The 25262-nt window shown below is 53.5% G+C and overlaps 1 protein-coding gene and 1 non-coding gene across 5 annotated transcripts in view; one reads left to right on the forward strand and one right to left on the reverse strand.

The window, feature by feature from the left end:
- Positions 1-571: 571 nt before the first annotated feature.
- LOC119939799 lies at positions 572-709 on the forward strand. Its single transcript, XR_005454762.1, has one exon. It is a non-coding gene; the product is annotated as a small nucleolar RNA SNORA7 (small nucleolar RNA).
- Positions 710-6626: 5917 nt separating this feature from the next.
- CALN1 (calneuron 1) overlaps positions 6627-25262 on the reverse strand; it is a 59681-nt gene continuing 41045 nt past the window's right edge. For 3 of the 4 annotated variants that reach the window (XM_038759682.1, XM_038759685.1, XM_038759684.1), the window contains exons 4-6: positions 16155-16267; positions 8643-8832; positions 6627-7525 (exon numbers count right to left, since the gene is read on the reverse strand). In XM_038759682.1, the coding sequence (XP_038615610.1) occupies positions 7398-7525; positions 8643-8832; positions 16155-16267 (431 nt within the window). In that variant the 3' untranslated portion in view covers positions 6627-7397. The remainder of the gene's footprint in view (positions 7526-8642; positions 8833-16154; positions 16268-25262) is intronic. The other variant, XM_038759683.1, reaches the window with a different exon arrangement.

The raw sequence follows: 25262 nt of genomic DNA on the forward strand, positions 1-25262 counted from the left end.
AGCCCCACATGGGACAGGGACTGTGTCCAACCCATTTTGCTTGCATCCACCCTTGCACTAAGTACTGTGCCTGGCAGATAGTAACAAATACCCCAGTTATTATGATTATTCTCGCCTCTCCCATACGAACCTCTTGCTCCCCACTGCCCAGAACTCCCTCTCCCTTCAAATCTGCCAGACATCAGCTCTCCCCATCTACAGTGTCCTAAAATTTTGCCGCCTCTAAGAGGCCTTCTCCCATTAATTTTTCTTCCCTCCAGGCCACATCCTCCCTCCTTACTCTCACCTCAGCACTTTGGCTTGGCTCTATCGACTGTAACACTCTTCTCTTTAAGCACATGCTCATCCACATATCCAAGGTTCCAGTCTCTTCTTCCTACCTGAAAATTATTTTGTGTCCATCTCCCCAGTTCTTTTACCTCTACTGAGCTCTCCTAAATGCTTAGTACAGTGCTCTTCACAGGGGTGCTCAATAAATATTCTTGATTGATGCACTGGTCCATGTGAATGTGTGAATGTGGTTACATGTAATAATTACAGTGTTTGTTAAGCACTTACTATGTGCCAAGCTAACCTTTCAGGGTCGCATCTGGAGAGTTTCCAGTACTCTACCAGTTTCAACTATGGGAGGGAGAGACAAGCAGAGGCATATCCATTCCATCCCTAGTTTGGGCAGTGGCAAGTGAGTGGAAGGCCATCTGCTACATGCCAAAACTCACCTGTGCTTGGCAGCAGCAGCATGGGAGAGAGTCAAGGATGGAGACTCAGGTTTACTGCACGGAAGGAGGCAATTGTAAACCGCTTCTGATTTTTATCAAGAAAACTCTATGGATAAACTAACAGAACAATTACATATGGAGATGGGGGATTCTGAGAGAGATGTGTCTATGGCATTCCTATGGGTTGGGCACAGCTCAACAGCATAAGACAATAACAACAACAATGTGCCAAGCACTGTTCTAAGCACTGGGGTAGGTACAAGTTAGCTTGGAAACAGTCTCTGTCCCACGTGAGGCTCACACTCTTAATCCCCATTTTACAGATGAGGTAACTGAGGCCCAAAGAAGTTAAAGAGACTTGCCCAAGGTCACATAGCAGACATGTGACAGAGCCGGGATTAGAACCCAGGTCTTTCTGACCCTGAGGTCCGTGCTTTATCCACTAAGCCACGCTATTCCTCATGTGTATGTGGCTGCATGTGTGTAACTGCCTATCATCATGCAGTGCATGTGAGTGCATGTGGGCGTGAGAGGCAGAGGCAGCTAGACTGTCCACATTTGATCTGCCCATGTGCTCAGCAGGTGAGGATGGAGCGGGCTGGAAGCAAGAAGGGGGCTGGGAGTCCAGGGTGGAGTGGGGGGCACTGGTTTCAGGAGGTAAAGGGGAAGGGGACCTCAGCATGTGGATGATCCCCTGACTCTGGCCTCCTCAGCCCCTGTATTTATTGAGCACTTACTGTGTGCAGAGCACAGTACTAAGCTCTTGGGAGAGTACAATGTAACAGAGTTAGTAGACCTGTTCCCTGCTTACAATGATCTTACTGTCTAGTGAAGGAGACAGATAAGAATATAAATAAATAAGTGATGGATATGGACATAAGTGCTGGGGGCTGTGTGAGGGGTGGAAAAGGAGCAATTCAAGTGCAAGGGCATTGCAGAAGGGAGTGGGAGAAGAGAAAATGAAGGCTTAGTCAGGGAAGGCCTCGGGTAGATGTGCCTTCAAATAAGGCTTTGAAGATAGGGGCGAGTCATTGTCTGTGGAGGGTGCCCCAGGCCAGAAGCAGGACTTGGGCAGGAGGTCCATTGTGAGATAGAGGAGCTCAAGGTACAATGAATAGGTTGGCATTAAAGGAGTCAAGTTCATGGGCTGAGTTATAGTATGAGAGTAGCAAGGTGAGGTCGGAGGGGGCAAGGGGATTAAGGGCTTTAAAGCTGACGGTGTGGAGTTTCTGTTTGATGTGGAGCCCATTGTTGGGTAGGGACTGTATATGTTGCCAACTTGCACTTCCCAAGCACTTAATACAGTGCTCTGCACACTGTAAGCGCTCAATAAATGTGATTGAATGAATGAATGAACGTGGAGGTGAATGGGGAAACCTGGACTAGCGTTTTTGTAGAAAAAGATCCTGGCAACAGGGTGAAGTACGGACTGGAGTGGAGACAGGACCTTGCTGTTGGTGGGCTGGTCCAGCCGAGGTCTCCCTGGCGCTGGAATCCCCTGAAGGCCCAGGGTGACGGCGAGGTGCCATCCGGTCCAGCCCCTGGCCTCCGTTCTTCCCAGGCCGTCCCCCCAGCCCACCTCATACCCCTGGCCTGGAATGCCCTCCCTCTGCCCATCCACCAGGCTAGCTCTTTTCCTCCCTTCAAGGCCCTACTGAGAGCTCACCTCCTCCAGGAGGCCTTCCCAGACTGAGCCCCCTCCTATCTCTCCCCCTCATCCACCTTTCCATCCCCCGTCTTACCTCCTTCCCTTCCCCACAGCACCTGTATATATGTATATATGTTTGTATATATTTATTACTCTATTTATTTATTTTACTTGTACATATCTATTCTATTTATTTTATTTTGTTAATATGTTTGGTTTTGTTCTCTGTCTCCCCCTTCTAGACTGTGAGCCCACTGTTGGGTAGGGACTGTCTCTATATGTTGCCAACTTGTATTTCCCAAGCGCTTAGTACAGAGCTCTGCACACAGTAAGCGCTCAATAAATACGATTGATTGATTGATTGATCACCAGCCTCTGGGGCGCGGACGCTCCCTGGCGTGAACGCAGCGCCGCCTGGTGGCCAATGCTGAAGTGACCACGCTGCCCCTTTGCCTGCGCACGGGCCCGGTTCGTCGCTCGTCCCCTTCCCCAAGCCCCCCGCCCCTTCCCTAATAATAATAATAATGGCATTTAAGCGCTTACTATGTGCCAGGAACTGTTCTAAGCGCTAGGGTAGATACAAGACAGTCGAGTTGAGTACAGTCCCTGTCCCACATAGGGCTCACAGTCTTAATAATGATCAATCAATCAATCAATCGTATTTATTGAGCGCTTACTGTGTGCAGAGCACTGTACTAAGCGCTTGGGAAGTACAAGTTGGCAACATATAGAGATAGTCCCTACCCAACAGTGGGCTTTAAGTGCTATGTGTCAACCACTTTTCTAAGCGGTGGGGTAGATACAAGTTAAACAGGTTGGACACAGTCCCTGTCCCACATGGGGCTCACACTCTTAACCCCCATTTTACAAATGAAGTAACTGAGGCCCAGAGAGGTGAAGTGATTTGCTGAAGGTTACACAGCAGACAAGTGGCGGAGCCAGCATTAGAACCTACATCTTTCTGACTCCCAAGCCCGGGCTGTATCCACTAGGCCCGTACAACCACTCACAGCCCACTCACCGGAAGCTTCACCCCCAGAGATACCTCCCGGGAGGGTAAAGAGAGAGAGAGTGTACAAGCAGATCTGTGAGTGCGACTCTGTATATCTGCGTGTGCAGGTGTACTGTCGGGCGGGGGGGAGGGTGTGTGTGTGTGTGTGTGTGTGTGTGTGTGTGTGTTGTCGTTGTGCAGGGTGTGTGTGTGTGTGTGTGTGTGTGTGTGTGTGTGTGTGTGTGTGTGTGCGTGTGTGTTTCTTGTCGTTGTGCAGCGGCCCCGCCGGGCAGGGCCTAGGAGGGAAAAGTTTGGTTTGCGGCCGGTCTAAGTTCTCGGAACTCTCCGCTTCCGCCACCAGGTGGCGCCGGCCCCCAGAAGGCCGGGACTGGCCGGTCGGGGAGCGACTCCCTCCTTTCTCTTTTTTTCTGTTTCTTTTAATACGCTATTAAGCTCTTGTTTATTGTGATATTGTACTCTCCCAAGCGCTTAGTACAGTACTCTATGCGCAGTAAGTGCTCAATAAATCCGAATGACCGACTGATTCTCACTATGTGCCACACTCTGTACTAAGCTCTGGGGTAGGTACAGGCTAATCAGATTGTACACAGCCCATGTACCACTTGGTGCTCACAGCCATAATTGAGAAGCCGCGTGGTCTAGTGAATAGTGCACAGGCCTTGAAGTCTGAAGGACCTGGGGTCTAATCCCGGCTCTGCCATTGGTCTGGGACTCCCCCGGAGGCAGACCAGCTAGTTGAACCCCGAAACCACTGCAACCACTCACCGCCCACTCATCGGAAGCTTCACCCCCACAGATACCCACCGGGAGGGAAATGAGAGAGAGAGAGAGAGAGAGAGAGAGAGAGAGAGAGAAATAGAGAGAGAGAGTATTGGGAGGGGACTGGGGAAGGAGGGAGTAGGATAGAACTGATTGAAACCCTTAAAATTGATGGTGAGGAGTTTCTGCCCGTTGGGGAGAGGGATGGCAACCGTTGGTGCAGTTTGAGGAGCGGGGAGACGTGCCCAGAGCGATGTTTTAGAAAAATAATCCGGATCGAGGGGCTTGAAGTGTCATTGGGATGAACTGAAGAAGGGAGGACAGGTCGGCAAGGAGGTGGAGGTGGGATATGACAAGTGCTCGGCCCAGCACAGTGGCAGCGCAGTTTGGAGGAAGGCGCAGATTCTGGAGATGTTGTGGAAGATTGACAGGATTTGGGAAATGGCTGGTTCTCAAGCTTGAAAGAGAGGGAGAAGTCAAGGGGAATGCCAAAAGTACGGGCTTGAGGGGTGGGGAGGACGGTGATGGGGGTTTTCAACAGCGGTGGGTAAATTAAGAGGAGGGGAAGATTTGTGGTGGAAGATGAAAAGTTCCGTTTTGGACATGCTGAGTTTGCGATGTCGGCGGGGCATCCAGGTAGAGAAAGGGGCAGGAGGTAGGTGAACTTCCCCAAATCTCCCCACCCCAACCTTCCCCAGATCCTTGTTAACCCCTAATACTCTCTCATCTTCGCAGAAACAGCGTGGCTCAGTGGAAGGAGCCCGGGCATGGGTTCAAATCCCTGCTCCACCAACTGTCAGCTGTGTGACTTTGGGCAAGTCACTTAACTTCTCTGTGCCTCAGTTCCCTCATCTGTAAAATGGGGATTAAAACTGTGAGCCCCCCGTGGGACAACTTGGTCACCTTGTAATCTCCCCAGCGCTTAGAACAGTGCTCTGCACATAGTAAGCGCTTAATAAATGCTATCATTATTATTATTATCTTCCCCGCAGTCTCTTGAGAGAGCTCTCCTTCCCGCCTTCAAAATCTACCCCTCCACCTGCGCCTCGGGCCCCATCCAGTCACACCTTACCAACCCCCTGCAACCTACTTTTCCTCTCCCCTGCCATCATCTTCAATCGCTCACTCTCTGATGGCTCCTTCCCCTCTGCCTTCAAACATGCCTACATCTCCCCTATCCTAAAAAAAAAAAAATCCATCAGCCCTCACTCTCCCCTCTCCATCCCTGACTCTCCCCAGTGATTCCCCAAGGGCCACCTCACACCCCTGATTCTTCCCTCTCCATCCCTGGCTCCCCCCCAAGCCCCAGTGACCCAATATAGACTCCTGTGGGAACTGATTCATTCGGTGTGCTCTGCACCTGCCGGGCGGAGACGTGTTTCTTGTCCAAGAGGTCATTTTGACCTGCTGGCCACAGCATCCCAAGTCACTGCCCTCAGGCCTCATCTGGGGGCCACTCCCTCCAGCTGCCCTCACCCAGGGGACCGGGGATGGGGGGACGGTCGGACACTCAGAGTAGACGCTTTCTGAGATCCAATTTTCTGCCTCTCATGCGAAGGGATTGATTAAGGCCTCTTCGTGGGCGTCGCTCGCGACGGCGCGATACTACTCGCGTCGAAAGAAAAAAAAGAAACTTTATTTTGTCCTATTGCATAAATAATGGTAAAATTAAAATCTTTTTATACAGATTATATATTTACAGTCGTGTTTGGCTAGAGGAAACATCTGGTAAATATGGCAGTCGTTTTCCTTCATACGCTCAGATATTTTAATATCATATAATTCATTTGTTAAATAGGTGGCATGCCAAGATCATTTATATTGATATTTACAGATTTGTACAGTGGTTTGCTTTGGGCCGTTCTGCTGTTTTTTTAAATTAAAATGTCATGTCTGAAGTTAACGAGCGGGGAGGATTGATTAATGCTGAGTGAGTCTTAGAGCGGGGTGGGTTGAGGTGAGCGTGGGGAGGGGGGCGGGGAGGTTGGAGGAGTCGGAGGGAGACGGGGGCGGAGGGGGGAAGGAGAGAGGGAGTGGGAATGGGAGTGGGAGTGGGAATGGGAGCGGGAGTGGGAATGGGAGTGGGAGTGGGGACAGGCCCGGAGGGATCTGGAACTAGTGTGAGCTCCAGGGTCCGATGCGCGGTGGTTGGGCGGGGCCCAGCGTCCGGTCCTGAGGGGAGGGTCTCGGGCCCCGCGTGGGGGGCTCCCGCCCTGTCCCACCCCCGACCCCCGACCCCCCGCGGGGCGGGCCCGGGGTCCAGAGCTGGCGGTCCTCCTGGAGAGGCGGAGGGGATCAGGCGGAGAAGCAGCGTGGCTCAGTGGAAAGAGCCCGGGCTTTGGAGTCAGAGATCATGGGTTCAAATCCCGGCTCTGCCAACTGTCAGCTGTGTGACTTTGGGCAAGTCACTTCCCTTCTCTGGGCCTCGGTTACCTCATCTGTGAAATGGGGCTTAAAACTGTGAGCCCCCTGTGGGACAACTCGATCACCTTGTAACCTCCCCCAGCGCTTAGAACAGTGCCTTGCACATAGTAAGCGCTTAACGAATGCCATCATCATCAGAACCGCGGACAAGAGTCCGGCGAGGCCCCGGGGGGCGGGCAGTCCGGGACTGGACGGTGGGCCGGGGAGCGGGACAGGGCAGCCTGAAGCTGGGGGGGCCTTTCTAGAACCCAGACGGCGGGGCAGTCGGGGGGCATACGGGCCGGCCCCCCCTAATTCAGCCCCGACGTCCGGCCTCCGCGACCTCCGCGGGGCGGGGCCGCGCAAAATAACGCGGCTTTTGCGGGGCCCGTCGGAAGACCGGGTTCGGGCAACCGGGAAAGAAGCTCAGGCCCGTTAGGGTCACGGGAGGGTGGAGAGGTCGGCCGCATGCTGAGGCCTCCCTGCCTCTCTCTAAGTCGCTCTGCCCCCGGGGAATGTCTTGGCGTGTCGGCTATGTCTCTGGGTATGTCTCCCTGTCTGTAGGCACGTCTCTGGGCCTCCCCGCGGTGGCCCCGCGGGAGGCGATGAAGCAGAACCCGCCCCCTCCCCCAGCCCGGGACTCCTGGGGATTTATTGCGTGAGGACCCAAAACCGGTCCAGCCCTTTAGGTCCCTGCCCGGGCGACGGAGGAGTGGGCGCACCCGGCCGGGCCACCCGGTTGGCCTGCGTCCACCTCCCCGGGCCCGGGGGACGGGGTGGGGGGCCCGGGCCAGGGTTGTCGGGGTTGTCGTCGTCGTCGTCGTCGTCGTCGTCGTCGTCGGTGGCGGCGGAGGCCTTACTCCATGCCGCTGCGGAGGATCTGGTTGGCGGCGATCAGCATGACGCTGATGATGAAAGCCATGGCGAAGGCGCAGATGAGGCTCTTGCGGACGCAGGTCTGTCGGTTCTGCTTCTGGGAGTGCACTGGGCCGGGGTGGGGCGGGGGGAGAGGGGAAAGCGGGGAGAGAGACGAGAGTGACTCTCAGGGCCCGGGGAGGGACTCAGGAGGCCGGCACCAGCCATCAGCCACCAGGTCCAAGCGGCGCCAGGGCCTGCGCAGGAGGGAGGTGACCGAGGCTTTGGGGACTATGCCCCCAACCTCCTCATTCCTTGCCCCTCACCCCATATCCTTCCTTGTCCCCTCACCCCCACATCCTTCCCCGTTCCCTCACCACCACATCTTTCCCAGTGCCCACACCCCCACATCCTTCCCTGTCCCCTCCACCTCCTCACCTCCACATCCTTTTCTCTTCCCTCAGGCCCACATCCATCCCTGACCCTTCACACCCACATCCTTCCCTGTCCCCTCACTCTCCTCACCTCCACATCCTTTTCTCTTCCCTCAGGCCCACATCCTTCCCTGACCCTTCACCCCCACATCCTTCTCTGTCCTCTCACCCCACCTCCTTCCCTGTCCCCTCACTCCCACATCCTTGCCTGAACCCTCTACCCTGTATCTTTCCCTGACCCTTCACCCCCACATCCTTCTCTGTTCCCTCACCCGCACACCCTTCCCTGCCCCCTCACCCCCATATCTTTCCTTGACCCTTCACCCCCACATCCTTCCTTGTCCCCTCACCTCCTCTCCCCCTCCCCCTCCCCCAACCCCAAGCAGGTTGGGATCCGGGGTCAAACCAGTGCTTGGGCCTACCCCTCCTGTCCCTAAGGCCCGGCCAGCACTGCCCCCGGCCCACCCACCGCCCGGAAACAGGCTGGTGCAGGTGGGCAACTCTGGGAGCCAACAGGTGGGAGGACCGTGGGGCCCGAGAGCCGTGGGCCGGGGTATGAGGGCGAATCTCCTTATTGGGCAGCGTTTACTGATTGCCAGCTGCTGCCTCTGCCCCTGAGCCCGGCCGGACCTGGGCCTTGCTGTGAGGTTCCCGGGGCAGCAGAGGGCAAGGTGGGCAGGGCGGGGTCTGAGGGTTGGAGCCGAGCCCTGGGTGCTCTCTGGCCCTCAGCCTGGCTGGGGGTGCCCTCTGCTCCCCCGGCTCCTCCGCGGCCTGGAGCGGGGTCGGGGGGCTGGGGTCCAGGCAGGGCCTACCTCCTTCGAATTCCGTCTGGCAGTTCCCCGCGGTGTCGTTTAGGCTCTCCTCCTCGCTGATGATGATGTTCTCGATGTCCTTCATAGTCAGGTGGTCTTGGAACGCGTGGTACAGGATGTGCTTCAGCTCCTCCAGCGTTATCCTCTGCATGTCGAACTGCGGACACAGGGGAGGGGGCGCGCTGGGCTCCTGCGCGGGGGAGGGGCGCTGCTCCAGGACTGCGCCCCTGGCCTCAATCACCCTTCACCCCCCTAACCCCCTACCATTTATTTCAGCCCCCGTCTCCCTGGGTAGACTCCCAGTTCCTTGAGGGCAGGGATCGGAGAACGTTCTTCTATGCTGCTCAGTGTTTAATACAATGCCCTACGCGTAGTGGGTACTTGATAAATACAATCGATTGATTAGCAGTATTGGGATGGAGAATCGGTCAATTGTATCTGTTGAGCACTGACTGTGTGCAGAGCACTATATTAAGCACTTAGGAGAGTACACTACAACGGAGTTAGCAGACACGCTCCCTGCCCACAACGAGTTGGGAGCCGTGGCCTGCTCTCTCCACATCTGGACGTTCACCCCGCTCTGCCTGGAACCAGAAGAAGCAGGTCATCCTGTAGCCTAGTGAACAGAGCATAGGTCTAAGAACCAGAAGGATCTGGATTCTAATACTGATTTCACCACTTGTCTGCAGGGTGACCTTGGGCAAGTCACTTCATTTCTCTGTGCCTCAGTTACCTCATCTGTAAAATGGGGATCGAGACTGTGAGCCCCACATTGGACATGCACCGTGTTCAACCTGATTAACTTGGGTCTACCCCGGCCTTTAAGTACTGGCACATAGTAAGCGCTTACCAAATACCATAAAACAAGTTCTCCCATTGGTCAAGGGAGACACTCCAGGGTCTTTGGTTTCAGGTCCCCGAGGGTCCCGTCAGGGCTGGGTCCTGAGCTCCGGCTCCTTGGTCACAGGCTGACCATGTTACCGCGTCATCCACCACGTGAGACCCGTGGGAATCATTCATTCAATCGTATTTATTGAGCTCTTACTGTGTGCAGAGCACTGTACTAAGCACTTGGGAAGTACAAGTCAGCAACATATAGAGACGGTCCCTACCCAACAACGGGCTCACAGTCTAGAAGGGGGAGACAGACAACAAAACAAAACATGTAGACAGGTGAATCAAGGAGGAATCAGGGAGGAAGGAGAATGGCTCAGCGTAATTGAGCGCCTAGGGCAGGCAGAGTGTTATTCTGCATGCCTAAGGTGAGACGCAGCGTGACCTAATAAGAACAATAATTGTGGTATTTGTTAAGCACTTACTCTGTGCCAGGCACTGTACTAAACGCTGGGGTGGATATAAGCAAATCAGGTTGAACACAGTCCCTGTCCCACATGGGGCTCACAATCGTAATCCCCATTTTACAGATGAAGGAACTGAGGCCCAGAGAAGTGAAGTGACTTGTCCAGGGTCACACAGCAGACAAGTGGCAGAGCCGGGATTAGGCCCCATGACCTTCTGACTCCCAGGCTCAGGCTGTATTCACTAAACCATGCCTAGTGGAGAAAGCACAGGCCTGGAAGTTTGAAAGACCTGTGTTCTAATTCTGACTCTGCCAATTGCTTGCTATGTGACCTTAGGCAAGACACTTAACTTCTCTGTGCCTCAATTTCCTCAAGTGTAAAATGGGGATACCTGTTCTCCCTCCTACTTAGATTGTGAGCCCCATGTGGGACATGGACTGTGTCCTTTCTAATTAATTTTTACCTACCCCAGCACTTAGAACAGTGTTTGACACATAGTAAGCACTTAAGTGCCACCTAAAAAAAGCAGAGGGCTCAACTGGGTGACTTCTCTGAGCAAAGCCATGAAGAACCTGTCTTTTGTGTGTGCAGGGCTCTATACTAGGTGCCTGCTGGGTGGTGAGCATGGTACAGGCTGGTGCGGGGGGCTTGTACTTAAGAGAGGGTGGTACTGGGCACCTTTGCTGAGCAAAATACTGTACTAGGAGACTACTTTGTGCGGAGTGCTATACTGGTTGTCTGCTCTGTACTGGGTGCCTGCTGTGTGCACAACACTCTGCTGGATGCCTAGAGAGCAAAGGACATTGTATAGGGAAGCAGCATGGCCTCATGGAGAGAGCCCAAGCCTTGGAGTCAGAGGACCTCAGGTCTAATCCGGCCTTTGTCATTTGCCTGCTTTGTGCCTTGGGTAAGTCACTTCACTTCTCTGGTCCTCAAGTTCCTCATCTCTAAAATGGGAATTCGATACCTTCTAGAGTGTAAGCTCATTGTGGGCAGGGGATTCATTCATTCAATCGTATTTATTGAGCGCTTACTGTGTGCAGAGCACTGTACTAAGTGCTTGGGAAGTAAAGTTGGCAGCATATAGAGATGGTCCCTACCCAACAACGGGCTCACAGTCTAGAAGGGGGAGACAGACAACAAAACATGGAGACAGGTGTCAGAATCGTCAGAACACATCTGCTGCGTGACCTTGGGCAAGTCACTTCACTTCCCTGGGCCTCAGTTACCTCATCTGGAAAATGGGGATTAAGATTGTGAGCCCCATGTGGGACAACCTGATGACCTTGTATCTACCCCAGCGCCTAGAACAGTGCTGGGCACATAGTAAGAACTTAGCAAATACCAGCATTAATTAATTAATTAGATCCCACGACCTCTGACTCCCAAGCCTGGGCTCTTTCTACCGAGCCGGGCTGCTTCCCTTCTCACCCAGTGCCTGGGTCTCCAGGGCTCCCTGTGCAAATCCTCCAGCAGCTTCACCGCCTCCTCCCCGCTCTGGGGATGTTGCTCTCGCACCCGGGTTTGGCTCTCCTCCGGCAGGGCGGTCAGGAGCGGCTCCAGCACCAGCGACTCCAGGATGTGCCTGCTATATTGTCGTACGGACTCTCCCGAGTACTTAGTACAGTGCTCTGCACACAGTAAGTGCTCAATAAATATGACTGATTGATTCTCCCTGCTATTTAGACTGAGAGCCCCTTGTGGGATAGGGACTAGGTCCAACCGATTATCCTGTGTGTATCCCAGCACTTAGTACAAGTGCTTGGCACATAGTAAGCACTAAACAAATACCACAATTGTTATTACTAGCCACTTAAACAGTACAGAGCATGGTTGTGGTAGCCTCTTGGATGGGGAGTCCCATGGTGCTTGAGGACTATATTGATTGCCCACTTGGTGCAGAGCACTATTCTAGATGCCCACTGTGCACAAGGACAATGCTGGGTGCCCTGTGGTGTGTGCAGTGCTGCCCTAGGTGCCTGCTGTGAGCCGACTGCTGTATACTGAGCACTGTCTGAGTTGCAAATGAGATGCAGTTGGAAGGAGTGAGGAGAGTGAGCCCGGTTGGAGCGGGAGAAAAGAGCAGGGAGGTCAGAGGGAGGAGCTGGTGGATCTCTGAAGCCTGGCCCCACTGCCCCACTGCCCTCCAGCTCGGGAGTTGGCCCGCCCAGGGGGCTGACCGCACGCTGAGCTGCTCAGTGATGATGGTGGTGGTGTGGGCCTGGCCCCTGGTATGGCGGGAGTCCACTAGGGCATATCCATGAGGAGACAAATAACAAATAGGAATGTCATTTAGTCATTAAAACTGGAACCAATTCCCAAAATATCTGCTTGTTATCGCTCTGATGAATCAGACTCCAGAACTCCTCAGGAACAGATCGAATTATCCAATTAAAGGCTGGAGCAGGGAAAGGGGGCACACGGGGACCTAAGAGGCATGGCAGGAACTTGCTGCCTGGTGGGGGGAGCCACGGGGAGCGAGGAATGGGGTAGAACTGGAGGGGGCGGGGGCAGGGGGAGTGGGGATTGAGGAGTGAAGCACAGAGGGAGGGGGTGGGGACAAAGGGAATGGAGGTGGGTGATGAAGCTGGCACATTCAGAACCCCGTGCCCCAGGATCAGAGGGGAGGAACTGAGGTTGGAGGCCCAGGAGTTGGGAGAGGGGGAGTGTCCACCACCCAATTCATACCCCCAATCGCAGCTCCCCCATCACTTCCAGCCTATGGCCTCCCCTCTGACGCTGAGAGGCTGGGAAGTGTGGTAGCAGGCAAGGCTTGGAGGCTATACAGATGTTCCCATTTCGGAGTTCCCCGGCCCCAGCCCGCCCCTCCCGTGGAGATCTGTCCGGTGGAACTTAAATGGCAGATTTGTATGTCTGAACAATTCAGCAACTTGTGGGCAGGGGTCAGGTTTATTCCCTCCCAGGCACTCAGTACAGTGCTCCACTGTGTAGTAAACCCTCAGTAAATACCTCTGATTGGCAGAGGGTTTTTTTAGGCATTTGTTAAATGCATATTACATGTCAGGCACTGTGCTAAGCACTGGGGTAGATACAAGCTAATCAGGTTAAACACAACCCGTGTCCCACAGGGGGCTCACAGACTTAATCCCCATTTTACAGATGCAGTAACTGAGGCACAGAGAAGTGAAGTGACTGGCCCAAGACCACACAACACACAAGTGGTGGAGCGAGGATTAGAACCCAGGTCCTTCTGACTTCCGGGCCCGGGGTTTATTCAGTAGTTTTCACACTGCTGGTTGGGAGCATCAAGAATGAGATACAGTGATCAATCAGCCAATGGTAATTACTGAGCATTTGCTGTGCACAGAGCACTATACTAACCACTTGGGAGAGTGTGATACAACAGAGTTCGTGGACCTGGGGAGTGAGGAGTGTGAGCTGGGGGCAGCTGGGGGAAGAGAGCCAATTTGTAAGGAGGAAGGAGCTAGAGGAGAGATCAAAGGTCAGAGTGGGACCTGGGGGCAGCATGGGAAGGAAGCTCTGGACGCTTCCTAATTCTGGGCCAGAAAATGAGGCCCTGAGATGGCCCAGAAGGGGAACAAGCCTCTGGCCATGGGGTCTGTGCTGGGCAGCTGACACACCCTCCCTGGGCTGCCCCTCACTCCTGCCGGGGCCACTGCCTTGTCCCAAGCCCCCGGTGGCACCGGGCAGAGGACGAGGGAGAGCATGGGTGGCAGTGGTGGTGGCAGTGACAGCGGCATTGGCGGTGGCAGTGAGAACCTTGGGTTTTAGCATTCGAATGCACAGACAGACACATCTCCCCTATCCCGGCCCAGAATAGCCATTACTGTGGGCCCCCGCTGCCTGCCAGGGATGGAGGCAGGGAAACCGCTGCCAAGGGGAGCAGACAATGAAAAAGACGAGGAAGATTCAGGGGTCGGAGGAGGGGCAGACTGAGACAGACACAGGGTCACACACAGACTCTCACATCCAGCCCAGACACACACAAACAGACACACAGAAACACAGACCAGGCACTCAGACATGCACGTTTACACACACGCGCACAGACACGGCACCTCTGGTTTATCCTTAGCTCTCAGAGCTGAACTATCATTGTCTCCCCTTTCGTGATAAAACATGAGTCTTCTGGGTCTTTTTTATTAACAACTTTTCTTTTTCTCCAGAATAAAAAGCCAAACTACGTTCATTTTTTTTTTCTTAGAAGAAACATAAAGAAGAGAAATGCTTGCCCCCAGGCCTTGGGCCAGGCTGCCCAGGCATGGCGGAGGGAAGGGGTCTGGAAAGAAAGAGATTTGGATCCTGTGATCCCTGCTACTCTCTGTTTGGGGGTGGGGGTCCTGAGGAGTTGGAGGATAGGGGATTGGGGAGTAGATAGGAGGGTGGGGTACTCTGTGTGGCAGAGGGGTGAGGGGAAGGCAGGAGGACCAGACACCCCTGAGGCAAGGTCCACAGAGGCAATTTTCATTCATTCATTCATTTAATCAATCGTATTTATTGAGCGTTTACTGTGTGCAAAGCACTGTACTATGCGCTTGGGAGAGTAGACTAAAACAATAAATGGACACATTCCCTGCCCACGATGAGTATGCAGTATAGAGGAGGAGACGGGCATAAATGACAGACACGGACATCAGTGGGGCTGGGAGGGAGCGATGAATGAAGGGTGCAAGTCAGGGCAATGCAGAAGGGAGAGGGAAAAGAGGAATGGAGGGCTTAGTCAGGGAAGGCCTCTTGGAGGAGATGGGCCTTCAGTAAGGCTTTGAAGGGCATTTCCCCTGGGGCTGAACAGCTCTGAAAGCAGGAGTTGTCTGTGGTCCAATGCAAAGCCAAACCTGACCCCGCTGCCATGCAAGCCAGAACCCCTCCCTGCTGGATATCGCCATCCCAGACCTGGTTCTGGACTGAGCCCTGGCCTGGGCCCAGCCCTCCTGGCCTCAGTAGGGCCCAGTCTTTCCCTTCCTTTCTGCCCAGACCCACCAGACCTCCCATCTCCTCCAGGAGGCCTTCCCTGGCTAAGCCCTCGTTTCCCTGACTCCCTCTCCCTTCTGTGTTGCCTATGCATTCGGGTCTGTCCCCTTTAAGCACTTGATATTCACCCCACACTTAGCCCCACAGCACTTATGTATCATCATCATCATCAATCGTATTTATTGAGCGCTTACTGTGTGCAGAGCACTGTACTAACATCCTTATACTCGCCATTTCCCCTCTGTAATTTATTTCAATGTCTGTCTTCCCTCTAGACCATAAGCTCCTTGTGAGCAGGGATAGTGCCTACCAACTCTGTGTATTATACTTTCTTAAGTGTTCAGTACAGTGCTCTGCACACAGTAAATGCTCAGTAAGTACCATTGATTGACTGATTGCTGCTGCTGCTACTGCAGTGATCAGAGGGGGATGGATGAGGCCATGCTCCATGGGTGTCAGCCCCTCAATGCCTGCCATCCCACACCTCTTACAGGCCCAAGAAAGGGTCTGGTAGGAGAAAGGCCCAAAGTGCCGGTAAGCTAAGGAGCCACCAGGACTAAGGGAAGCACTGACTGGATGTGCTGGATCCCCCTCTTCTGGTGGGCCGGGTAACACTGAATCTTCCCCGAGGATGCTCAGTCAATCAGTCAGTCAGTCAGTGGTATTTACTGAGCACTTACCGGATGCAGAGACCTGTACTAAGAACTTGGGAGAGTACAAAAGAACAATATAACAGACACATTCCCTACCCACCATGAGCTAGAGGGGGAGACAGGCATTAATGTAAATAAATAAAATGATGGATATGGACATAAGTGCTCTGGGGCTGGGAAAGGGGCTCCAGACAGAGAGGCTGGACCTGGTTATGATGCATGGTCAAAGATGGCCCCATGGCCTGAGGGAAGCAGACGGTCCCGGAAGGGCCCGGGATCTCGGCAGAAAGGACTGGAACTCCCCTGGGGAGGCTCACAGGTCCTCAGGAGTGCAGGGATCATTGGATGCAGGAGACTTCAAGCAGAAACGACCCAGGCATAGGGACCCCAGAACCAGGGGCCCTGGACACAGGGGTCCTGGACACAGGGACCCCAGACACAGGTACCACAGAAGAAGGGAAGCCCAGACTAAGAGATCCCCCGGATACAGCATTCCCCAAATTCCATTCTGCATTCCTGCTCCCGGCTACCCTGACCCCAGGGGATTCCAGAAATGAACCCCAGGCCCCCAGTGGACCTGCAGACTTTGGCCCACCTTTCCTTACCTGCCAGAATATGCTGTCTATCGTGTTCCCGAGGAATCCATCCCGTCCTTCCGAAGACACCAGTTTGGGGCCCAGGATCGTCATGAACTCATCAAAGTCCACCTGGCCGTCTCCTGGAAGGGCCGAAGGAGGGTCGTCAGCAGGAAGTCCGGCCCGGGCACACTTCCTGGAAACGCTCCCGGTTGCTCAGACTGAGATGGCACCGGCCGGGGCACAGGCCGGGACACCAGCAGGAGCGGAGGAGGAGCGGAGGAAAAGTGGAAGATTGAGCGGCGTCTGCACCAAGAGACTAGAAGGGTAAGGCCTCCATATACTGGATGGTGGACAAGTGCTGGTTGCGGGTGTGTGGGGGGCAGTGATGGAGTTTACAGAACTAAGGGGCAGCAGGGCAGACACCTAACTGCTGTTCCCCAATTCCCACCCAATCAGGAAAAGGGCCCCTCGCCAGTGCTGGAGGGCAGCAGGCTCGGAACAAACAGCAGGAAACACTTCTACCCCCAGAAGGGGGTTAGCACCGGGAATTTGTTCCCAGAGGGAATTGTACAGCTGGGAACACCAGCAGATCCTGGGAGGGTTTGTCTGGACAGAGTGTCCCTGCTGGGTCACTGGGGGAGAGTCAGGGGTGGAGAGGGGAGAGTCGGGATGTAGGGTGGTCCACGCTGGGTCACTCTAGGGGTGTCAGGGATGGAGAGGAAATACTCGGTGGTGTTGCTCGTCCATTCCTGAAGGAGAGCTGAGCATCCAGGAGGACAACTAGCACACGGGTCCTTCTACATCCTAGGACCCCCGTTGGATCAGAACCATGGACTGGATGGGCTGTGGAGCTGGCTTTAGGGGACTTTATTTGGGGACTGATGCTCTAACGCTACAGTCACCAGTCCTGACACAAAAGGTACCACAATCAATCAGTCAATCAATCAGTGGTATTTATTGCATGCATTCTGCATTCAGAGCACTGAACTGAGAGCTCGGGAAAGTACAATACAACACAGTTGCTAGACTAGTTCCCTGCCCACAAGGAGCTTACAGTCTAAGGGGGAAATAGACATTAAAAGAAATTACAGCTCAATACACAAGGGTGACGGGGCAGAGGGTGGGGTGAATATCAAGTACTTGAAGAGTACAGATCCAAGAGCATAACTGATGCAGAAAGGAGAGGGAATAGGGGATATGAGGGTTTAGTTGGGGAAAGCCTCTTGGACGAGATATGATTTTAATAAGGCTTTGAAGGTGGAGGAGAGCAGTGGTCTGTCTTACATGAATGGGGAGAGAGTTCCAGGCTAGCGGGAGGATGTGGGCAAGGGGTTAACAGTGAGGTAGACAGGATCGAGGGACAGTGAGTAGGTTGACATTTGAGGAAGGAAGTGAGCTGGCTGGGTTGTTGTAGGAAATCAGTGAGGTAAATTAGGCAGAGGTGAACCTACTGAGTGCTTCTGCGCCAATGGTAAGAATTTTCTGTTTCGTGCAGAAGTGGATGGGCAACCACTGGAGGTTCTTGAGGAATGGAAAGATGTGGACAGAATGTTTTTTAGAAAAATGATCTGGGCAGCAGAGTGAAGTATGGACTGGAGTAGGGAGAATCAGAAGGCAGGTAGGTCAGTGAGAAGGCTGATGCAGTCAGTATTTAAGGTCGGGTTAAGATAATAGCTGGGGTGAGTGTGGTTGAATGGAGAGGAAAGGGTGGATTTTAGTGATATTGCTAAGGTAGAACAGACAGGATTTGGTGACAGATTGAATATGTGGGTTGAATGAGAGCAATGAGTCGAGGATAATGGCAAAGGTTATGGATTGTGAGATGGAGAGAATAGTTGTTGTCTACAGTGATGGGAAAGTCAGGGGGAGGACAGGATTTGGGTGGGAAGCTGAGTTCTGTTTTGGACATGTTAAGTTCAAGGTGATGGCGGAACATCCAAGTACAGAGGTCCTGATGGCAGGAAGAAATGCAAGACTGCAGAGTAGGAGAGAAGTCAGGGCTGGAGAGGTAGATTTGGGAATAATCCGCATGGAGATGGTAGCTGAAGCCAGGGGAGTGAATGAGTTCTCCAAGGGAGTGGGGGTAGATGGAGAATAGAAGGGGACCCAGAACTGAGCGTTGGAGGGCAGAGAAGCCTGGGAAAGAGATTGAGAATGAGCACCCAGAGAGAGAGGAGGAAAATCAGGAGAGGACAGTGTCAGGGTCCACGAGATCTATTCTGCGGCCCCAGAGGCCTGTGAAGACAGACCCCGCCCATGCGCTTCCCTCATCATCTCTTAGGCCGGCTTGTGGTTGGCGATCCCTGGATATTAGCCCTAGGGGCCACCACTGGAGCCAACCTGTGGGCATCTGGGCAACTCTGGCCCTGTGAGCCGTCCTGTGGCGGGTCTGAGGACTTGTAGGCAGGGCCGGGGATGGGAGCCGGGTGGTCACCTGTCCACATGTTTTGTTTTGTTGCCTGTCTCCCCCTTCTAGACAGTGAGCCCGTTGTTGGGTAGGGACCATCTCTATATGTTGCCGACGTGTACTTCCCAAGCCCTTCGTACAGTGCTCTGCACACTATAAGTGCTCAATAAATATGATTGAATGAATGAATGAATGGTCTGGAGGCTGCGGCGTCCTCGGTGAGTGGAGTTCCCTGTCCACCAGCCCTTGAGCCCCTCTTTGGGCAGAAAAACAATGCCTGGAAATGAGGCTCTACCAAAGTCTGCACCACCCTATTGGCATCGGCCATTCCAGGCCTTGTCACCTGCATTCCTTCATCCGGCAGGTCCAGGGAACCCCAGGAAGGCAAGTACTTTGTCCACCACCAGCCCACTCTCGCCGGGGCTGGGACTGGGAGGGCTGGACCTTCTCCTGTTGTCACCAACTCAGCTTGGGCCGTGCAGCCAGTGGCCCCCATGACCCCACCCCAGAGCCAGCCCCTAAGGCACTGCTATGTGTGCCCCCTGTTGTGCCAGTCACTGACCTCTAATCTTCCCTTGCCATCAATTCCTCTCAAACTTCCGCTTGAGGATAGCAGGCCCAGCCCCGATGGCCTTGTGCCAGGCAGAAGGGCGGATGGGCGGTCTGACCATGGCTGTGACCTCCCAGCCATCTGCTCCCGCCCCTCTGCGGGGCATGGAAACCTCTGGGTCAGACTGAGGCCCTTCTCAGAATGGCTCACTCCTTGCAGCAGGGTTTAGCCTGCATCCTTGCTGAGGCTGGCCCTTGTCTGAGGGCAGTGGAGGTGGGCACACCATTCCTGGGAACCACACATCTCTTCTGTCTCACCGCCGACCTCTCGCCCTTGTCCTGCCTCTGGTCTGGAACACCTCCCCTCCTCATATCTGACAGACAATGACTCTCCCCTTCTTCAAAGCCTTACTGAAAGCACATCTCCTCTGAGGGGCCTTCCTTGACTAAGCCCTCCTTTTCTCTTCTCCCACTCTCTTCTGCGCCAGTCTTTCTCCCTTTATTCATCCCTCCTCCCAGCCCCAAAGCACTTATGTCCATATCTGTCATCTATTAATTTATAGTAATGTCTGCTTCCCCCTCTAGACCGTAAGCACGTTGTGGGGAGGGGTTGTGTCTGTTATATTGTTCTATTGTCCTCTCCAAAGTGTTTAGTACAGTGCTCCGAACAAGGTAAGTGCTTAGTAAATGACTAACTGACTGACCTCCAAAAGTGGGCTGCTGGGGCTCCTGTGTCAATCATCCCTGTGGTTCCTGGGGGTCCCTACCGGCCCCTTCCCCCACACAAGGCAAAGGCCATGCCCACAGCACACACCCTTTTTTAGGCACCTCCACCTGGCTCCTTCCTCCCTCCCAGTTTCCCCTACACCTTTTTCCCGGCCTGTCCGGCACTCATGCCATCTGGCCCACAGCCCAGGAGCTGCTGTAACCCTTTTCTGGCTGCCACAGGAAGTGTGGGAGTCAGACCACTGGGCGTGACCTGGGAGGGTCAGCCACAGACCTGTCCATTTGGCCGGGCAGCCCTGCCTCAGGAGACCAAGGAAAATATCTCCAAAAAACTTTGAGAGTCAGCGGGACCTGGTCAAAAGAGGGCAGGGCTGGGTTTCAGGACACCTGGGTTCCAGTCCCAGATCTACTGCACTGGAACCCTGCTGTGGGCTGAGCTCTCTAATGGGAGTCTGCTGTGTGCAGAGCATTGTACTGGGTGGTTGTCATGTGCAGAACACTGTATCAAGCACCTTCTGTGTGCCAAGCGCTGTTCTGGACATCTTATATGTGCAAAGCCCTGTACTGGGCAACTGCTGTGTACAGAGCTCTGTATTGGGCAAGTGCTGTGTGCAGAGAGCCGCACTGAGGGCCTGCTGTGAGCCTAGAGTTATTATTATCATTATTATTATTATTATTATTATTATCACCTGGCTTATATAAACATGGTGGTTATATAAACAAGTTGAATATCAACTCTGCTGAGTGACCTTGGGCAAGTCACTTGACTTCTCTGTGCCTCCGTTGCCTCATTTGTAAAATGGGGACGAAGATCGTGAGCTGTGCCCAACCTGATTTGTTTGTATCCACCCCAGTGCTTATTACAATGGCTGGTACATGGTAACGGCTTAACGAATACCAAAATTATTATTAAAATTATTATACGGAGTATTTTCTTGGCTCTTCCTGTAGCAGGGCTCCTCCTCCTCCCACCCTCAGGCCTCCTCCCGCACACCTGCAGTGCCTGGTTAATTACCTCCGCAAACCCTTGGCACGTCCACACAGGGTGACTCCCGTCAAGGACAGTCTCAGCAGCCAGCCCCGCCAGCGAAACCTGAGTGCTAGAGCAGGACAGGTGAAGGGGAGAAGCTGCGGGGAAGCTTGGAGCTGCTACTCCCCGCAGACCTCTCTCCTTGCTGGAAGGCAAGGACGGCGCAGGGGCTGCCACTCTGTTTCCCTGCCTATGCCCGGGCCCGCATCATTGCCATTTTTCAGGATGCTGCTCTTATCGCTGCTCTGGACACCACCCTGCACACCACTCTGGATGCCACTTTCGGTGCCACTCTCGTGCCACTCTGGACGCCACTCTCAGTGCTGTTCTGGACACCATTCTGAGCACCACTCTAGGTCCACCGTGCTGCATGGGCCTGGGGACAGGACCAATCGTAGCCTGGCACTGCCAACTCCCAGCTCCATCACTGCGCCGTTAGGTGAGGCCATATGGGGTGATGGGGCTGGTGGTGGCGAAGGGTTTGTTGAGGCCCCAGGGTCCCAGTTGACCCAGTGAGGCCCCAGAAGGGCCGATATGACCCTGGAGTGTCTGGGCATTGACCCAGCATGACCCGGCATGACCCTGCAGTGGCTGACTATTCCTGAGCTCTGCATAGGTTTCTCAAGGTAGCCAAACCTTTCCAGTAGTGGCCAAAACCGGGTCTACCTGTGGGGGTCAAATAAGACTGACAGCAGTGATTCAGAACTGACATGTGCCAGGCGCTGTGCTAATTAACTGCTGGGCCTGAGAGAAGAATCAGATCAGATGCGGTCTCTGTTCCACAGTCGCAGAGTGAGAGTCAGGACTTCACCCCCATTTTATGGAAGGGGAAAATGAGGCCCAGAGAGGCTCAGTGTCTTGCCCAGCATCGTACAGCAGGCCAGCGGCAGAGGCAGGATTTAAACCCAGGTCTCCTGACTCCCAGTCATGTGCTCTTTCCTCGAGGCCAGATCAGGTATAGGATAACCGGTAGAGGTCTTGGTGCTGTTTCCTGTGCTTTTCCCGAAACTGTGGTGGGTCAGTCTCATCCCCTGCGCTGCCAAGCTGAAATCCAGGGTGTGTGGGTGAGGAGGCGCTTCAGAAGCTGGGCCCCAAGGACCCTGGCTGGATTCTTGCTGGTCACATAGGGCAGTGAGATCCCAGGAACAGTCTCTCCCCTTTCTTGTTGAAGTTGGCGATGGTGGCGGTATATTGGAGAACTCAGACATCTCCCTGGGGACAAGGATGCTGAAGAAAAGCCTAGTGGGGTGGGGATGGTGTTAGCTCTGGGAATTGTGTCAGTCAATCAGTGGTATTTCCTATGCACTTGCTGTGTGCATAGCACTGAACTAAGTGCTTGGGAGAGTACAGTGCAATAGAGTTGGTAGATGTTATTCCGGCCCTCAAGGAGCTTACAGTCTATCAAGGGAGACAGGAGAAGCAGCAGAGTATAAGGATATGGATATAAGTGCTGGAAGGTGGGGGTGAGGTGATCACTCAATCAATCAATTGTATTTATTGAGTGCTTACTGTGTGCAGAGCACTGTACTAAGCACTTAGGAGAGTACAGTATAACAGAACTGATAGACATGTTCCCTGCCCACAACAAGCTTACAGTCTAGAAGAAGAGCTTACAGTCCAGAGGTGAATAACAAAATGCTTAACGGTCCTCTAGAGTGTAAGCCCGCTGTGGGCATGGATTGTCTCTCTTTATTGTTGTATAATACTTTCTAAGCACTTAGTACAGTGATCTTTTAGTAGAGTCTTTTAGACTGTGAGCCCACTGTTGGGTAGGGACTGTCTCTATATGTTGCCAACTTGTACTTCCCAAGCGCTTAGTACAGTGCTCCGCACACAGTAAGCGCTCAATAAATACGATTGATTGATTGATTGATCTGCACACAGTAAACGCTCAATAAATATGGTTGAATGAATGAATGAGACAAATGGCAAAATAGATTAGGGGTAGGGGACACAGTAGAGTAAATAATTATCCCTCTAGATTGTAAGCTCACTGAGGGCAGGGAATGTGTCCGTTTATTGTTATATTGTACTCTCCCAAGCACTTAGTACAGTGCACCACACACAGGAAGCACTCAATAAATCCGATTGAATGAATGAATGAATGAATGCCTATCCAAGTGCAGAGGCAATGCAGAAGGGAGATGAGAAGCAGTGTGGGCTAGTGGGTAGATCACAGGCCTGGGAGTCAGAAGGACCTGGGTTCTACTCCTGGCTCCTCCACTTGTCTGCTGTGTGACCTTAAGCAAGTCACTTCACTTCTCTGTGCCTCAGTTACCTCATCAGCAAAATCGCCTCCAATGGCTGCCAGTCAACCTACGCATCAAGCAAAAACTCCTCACTCTCGGCTTCAAGGCTGTCCATCACCTCGCCCCCTCCTACCTCGCCTCCCTTCTCTCCTTCTCCAGCCCAGCCCGCACCCTCCGCTCCTCTGCTGCTAACCTCCTCACTGGGCCTCGTTCTCACCTGTCCCGCCATCGACCCCTGGCCCACGTCCTCCCCGGGCCTGGAATGCCCTCCCTCCGCACATCCGCCGCGCTAGCTCTTTTCCTCCCTTCAAAGCCCTACTGAGAGCTCACCTCCTCCAGGAGGCCTTCCCAGACTGAGCCCCTTTTTTCTCTCCTCCTCCCCACCCCCCTGCCCTACCTCCTTCCCCTCCCCACAGCACCTGTATATATGTTTGTACAGATTTATTACTCTATCTGTTTTACTTGTACATATTTACTATTCTATTTATTTTGTTAATAATGCGCATCTAGTTTTATTTTTATTTATTCTGATGACCTGACACCTGTCCACATTTTGTTGTGTTGTCTGTCTCCCCCTTCTAGACTGTGAGCCCGTTGTTGGGTAGGGACTGTCTCTATATGTTGCCAACTTGTACTTCCTAAGTGCTTAGTACAGTGCTCTGCACCCAGTAAGCGCTCAATAAATACGATTGAATTAGAAGAAGACTGTAGCCCCAAGTGGGGCAGGAACTATGTCCAAACTGATTAACTTGTATCTACCTCACTGCTTAGTATAGTACCTGGCACAGAGTAAGCGCATAACAAATACCATTACAAAAAAAGAGATGAGAGATTAGGGAAGGTGTCCCTGTCCTGGCACATAATAATTGCTTAACGGATACCATTTTTTTAAAAAAGGCTTTCTGATGGAGGTGTGATTTTAGGAAGGTTTTTAAGATGAGGAGAAAGATGGTCTGTTGGATAAGAAGGGGGAGGGAATTCCAGGCAGGTGAGCAAAGGGTTGACAGTGACAGTGAGAACAAGAGGCAGTGAGGTGGTTGACTAGAGAGGAGCAAATTGTTCAGATTGGGATGTAAGAGAGGGAGAGCCGACTGAAAGCCTTAAAGCCAGTGGTCAGGAACGTCAGACACTCCTCAGGCTGTGTAGATGGCTGGGCCTGGCTGTGGTCCAATTCCCCTGATTTCTCCTCTAGGACATCAAATAGAGCCCTTCTTGCAGGGCGTTGGGTTCTGCGGGGGTGGGGTGCTGCTTGTTTTGGTCCATGGAGTTTTCTGCTTGCAGACTCGCTCTGGCATTGGAAGCTCCTTGAGGGTAGGGAACGTGGTGTCTTTCTTTCGCCAAATCTCCCAAGGGTGCTCCTCAGTGGTCACTACCCTGTAGAATTCCCATGATGATGCAAAAGGCTTAGAAATGTTGTCAGGCTTGTTCTGGGTCACACAGCACTCTAGTGGCAGGGATGGAACAGTCGAATCCCAGGTTTCTGGGCCAAACATTTTACCTGTCTCCCAGAGTCCTTTTTACTTTCCATGTCCAGCCTGCCTCTGAATGTTTGTGTGTGTTTGGGGGGGAAGGGGGAATGGAGACAGTGTGTGATTTCGTGAGTGTGTGAGTGTGTGTGTGTGTGTGTGTGTATGTGTGTGTTCAGAGTTTGCCATCTTCCGAACCAGGGGGGTGGGGTGGGAGTGCGTTCTCGGGTTCCCTCACTCCTGGGGGCACAGGACCTGGGAGCTGGGGGTCCTGGGGCCCAAGGCACTGACCCAGCAGAGTTGAGTAGGCGCGCAGCAACAGGGGCCGTGATGCAGGGTTGCCATGGCGACCCCGGGCTCCCAGGACCGGCAGGAATCCAGAGAAAAGCCAAACGGCCCAAAGCGCGGCCCCACCTCGGGTTGCGGGGTGGAGGGCCCAGGAGAGAAGAGGAGAGCAGGGAGGGGGCCTCCGAGAGCGGTACGGGATATGTCCAGCGAACCCGGCGAGGTCTCCCGCTCCGGGCGCGCACAGTGTCCCCTGCAGATCGTCCGCTGAAGCCGGGGTGGGAAAAGGGAATTTCCAAAAGCGCACGGTTCGCTCAAGTCCTCCCTGTTAGCGGCCGGGATTCCGGGAGAGCAGAAAACTGGGGGTGGTGCAGAGCAGGAGAACGGGAAAAGCAAAAACCAGTACAATGTGTGTCAAGGCAC

This window comes from Tachyglossus aculeatus, chromosome 17 (genome assembly GCF_015852505.1).
Source record: "Tachyglossus aculeatus isolate mTacAcu1 chromosome 17, mTacAcu1.pri, whole genome shotgun sequence".
Classification (NCBI taxonomy): domain Eukaryota; kingdom Metazoa; phylum Chordata; class Mammalia; order Monotremata; family Tachyglossidae; genus Tachyglossus; species Tachyglossus aculeatus.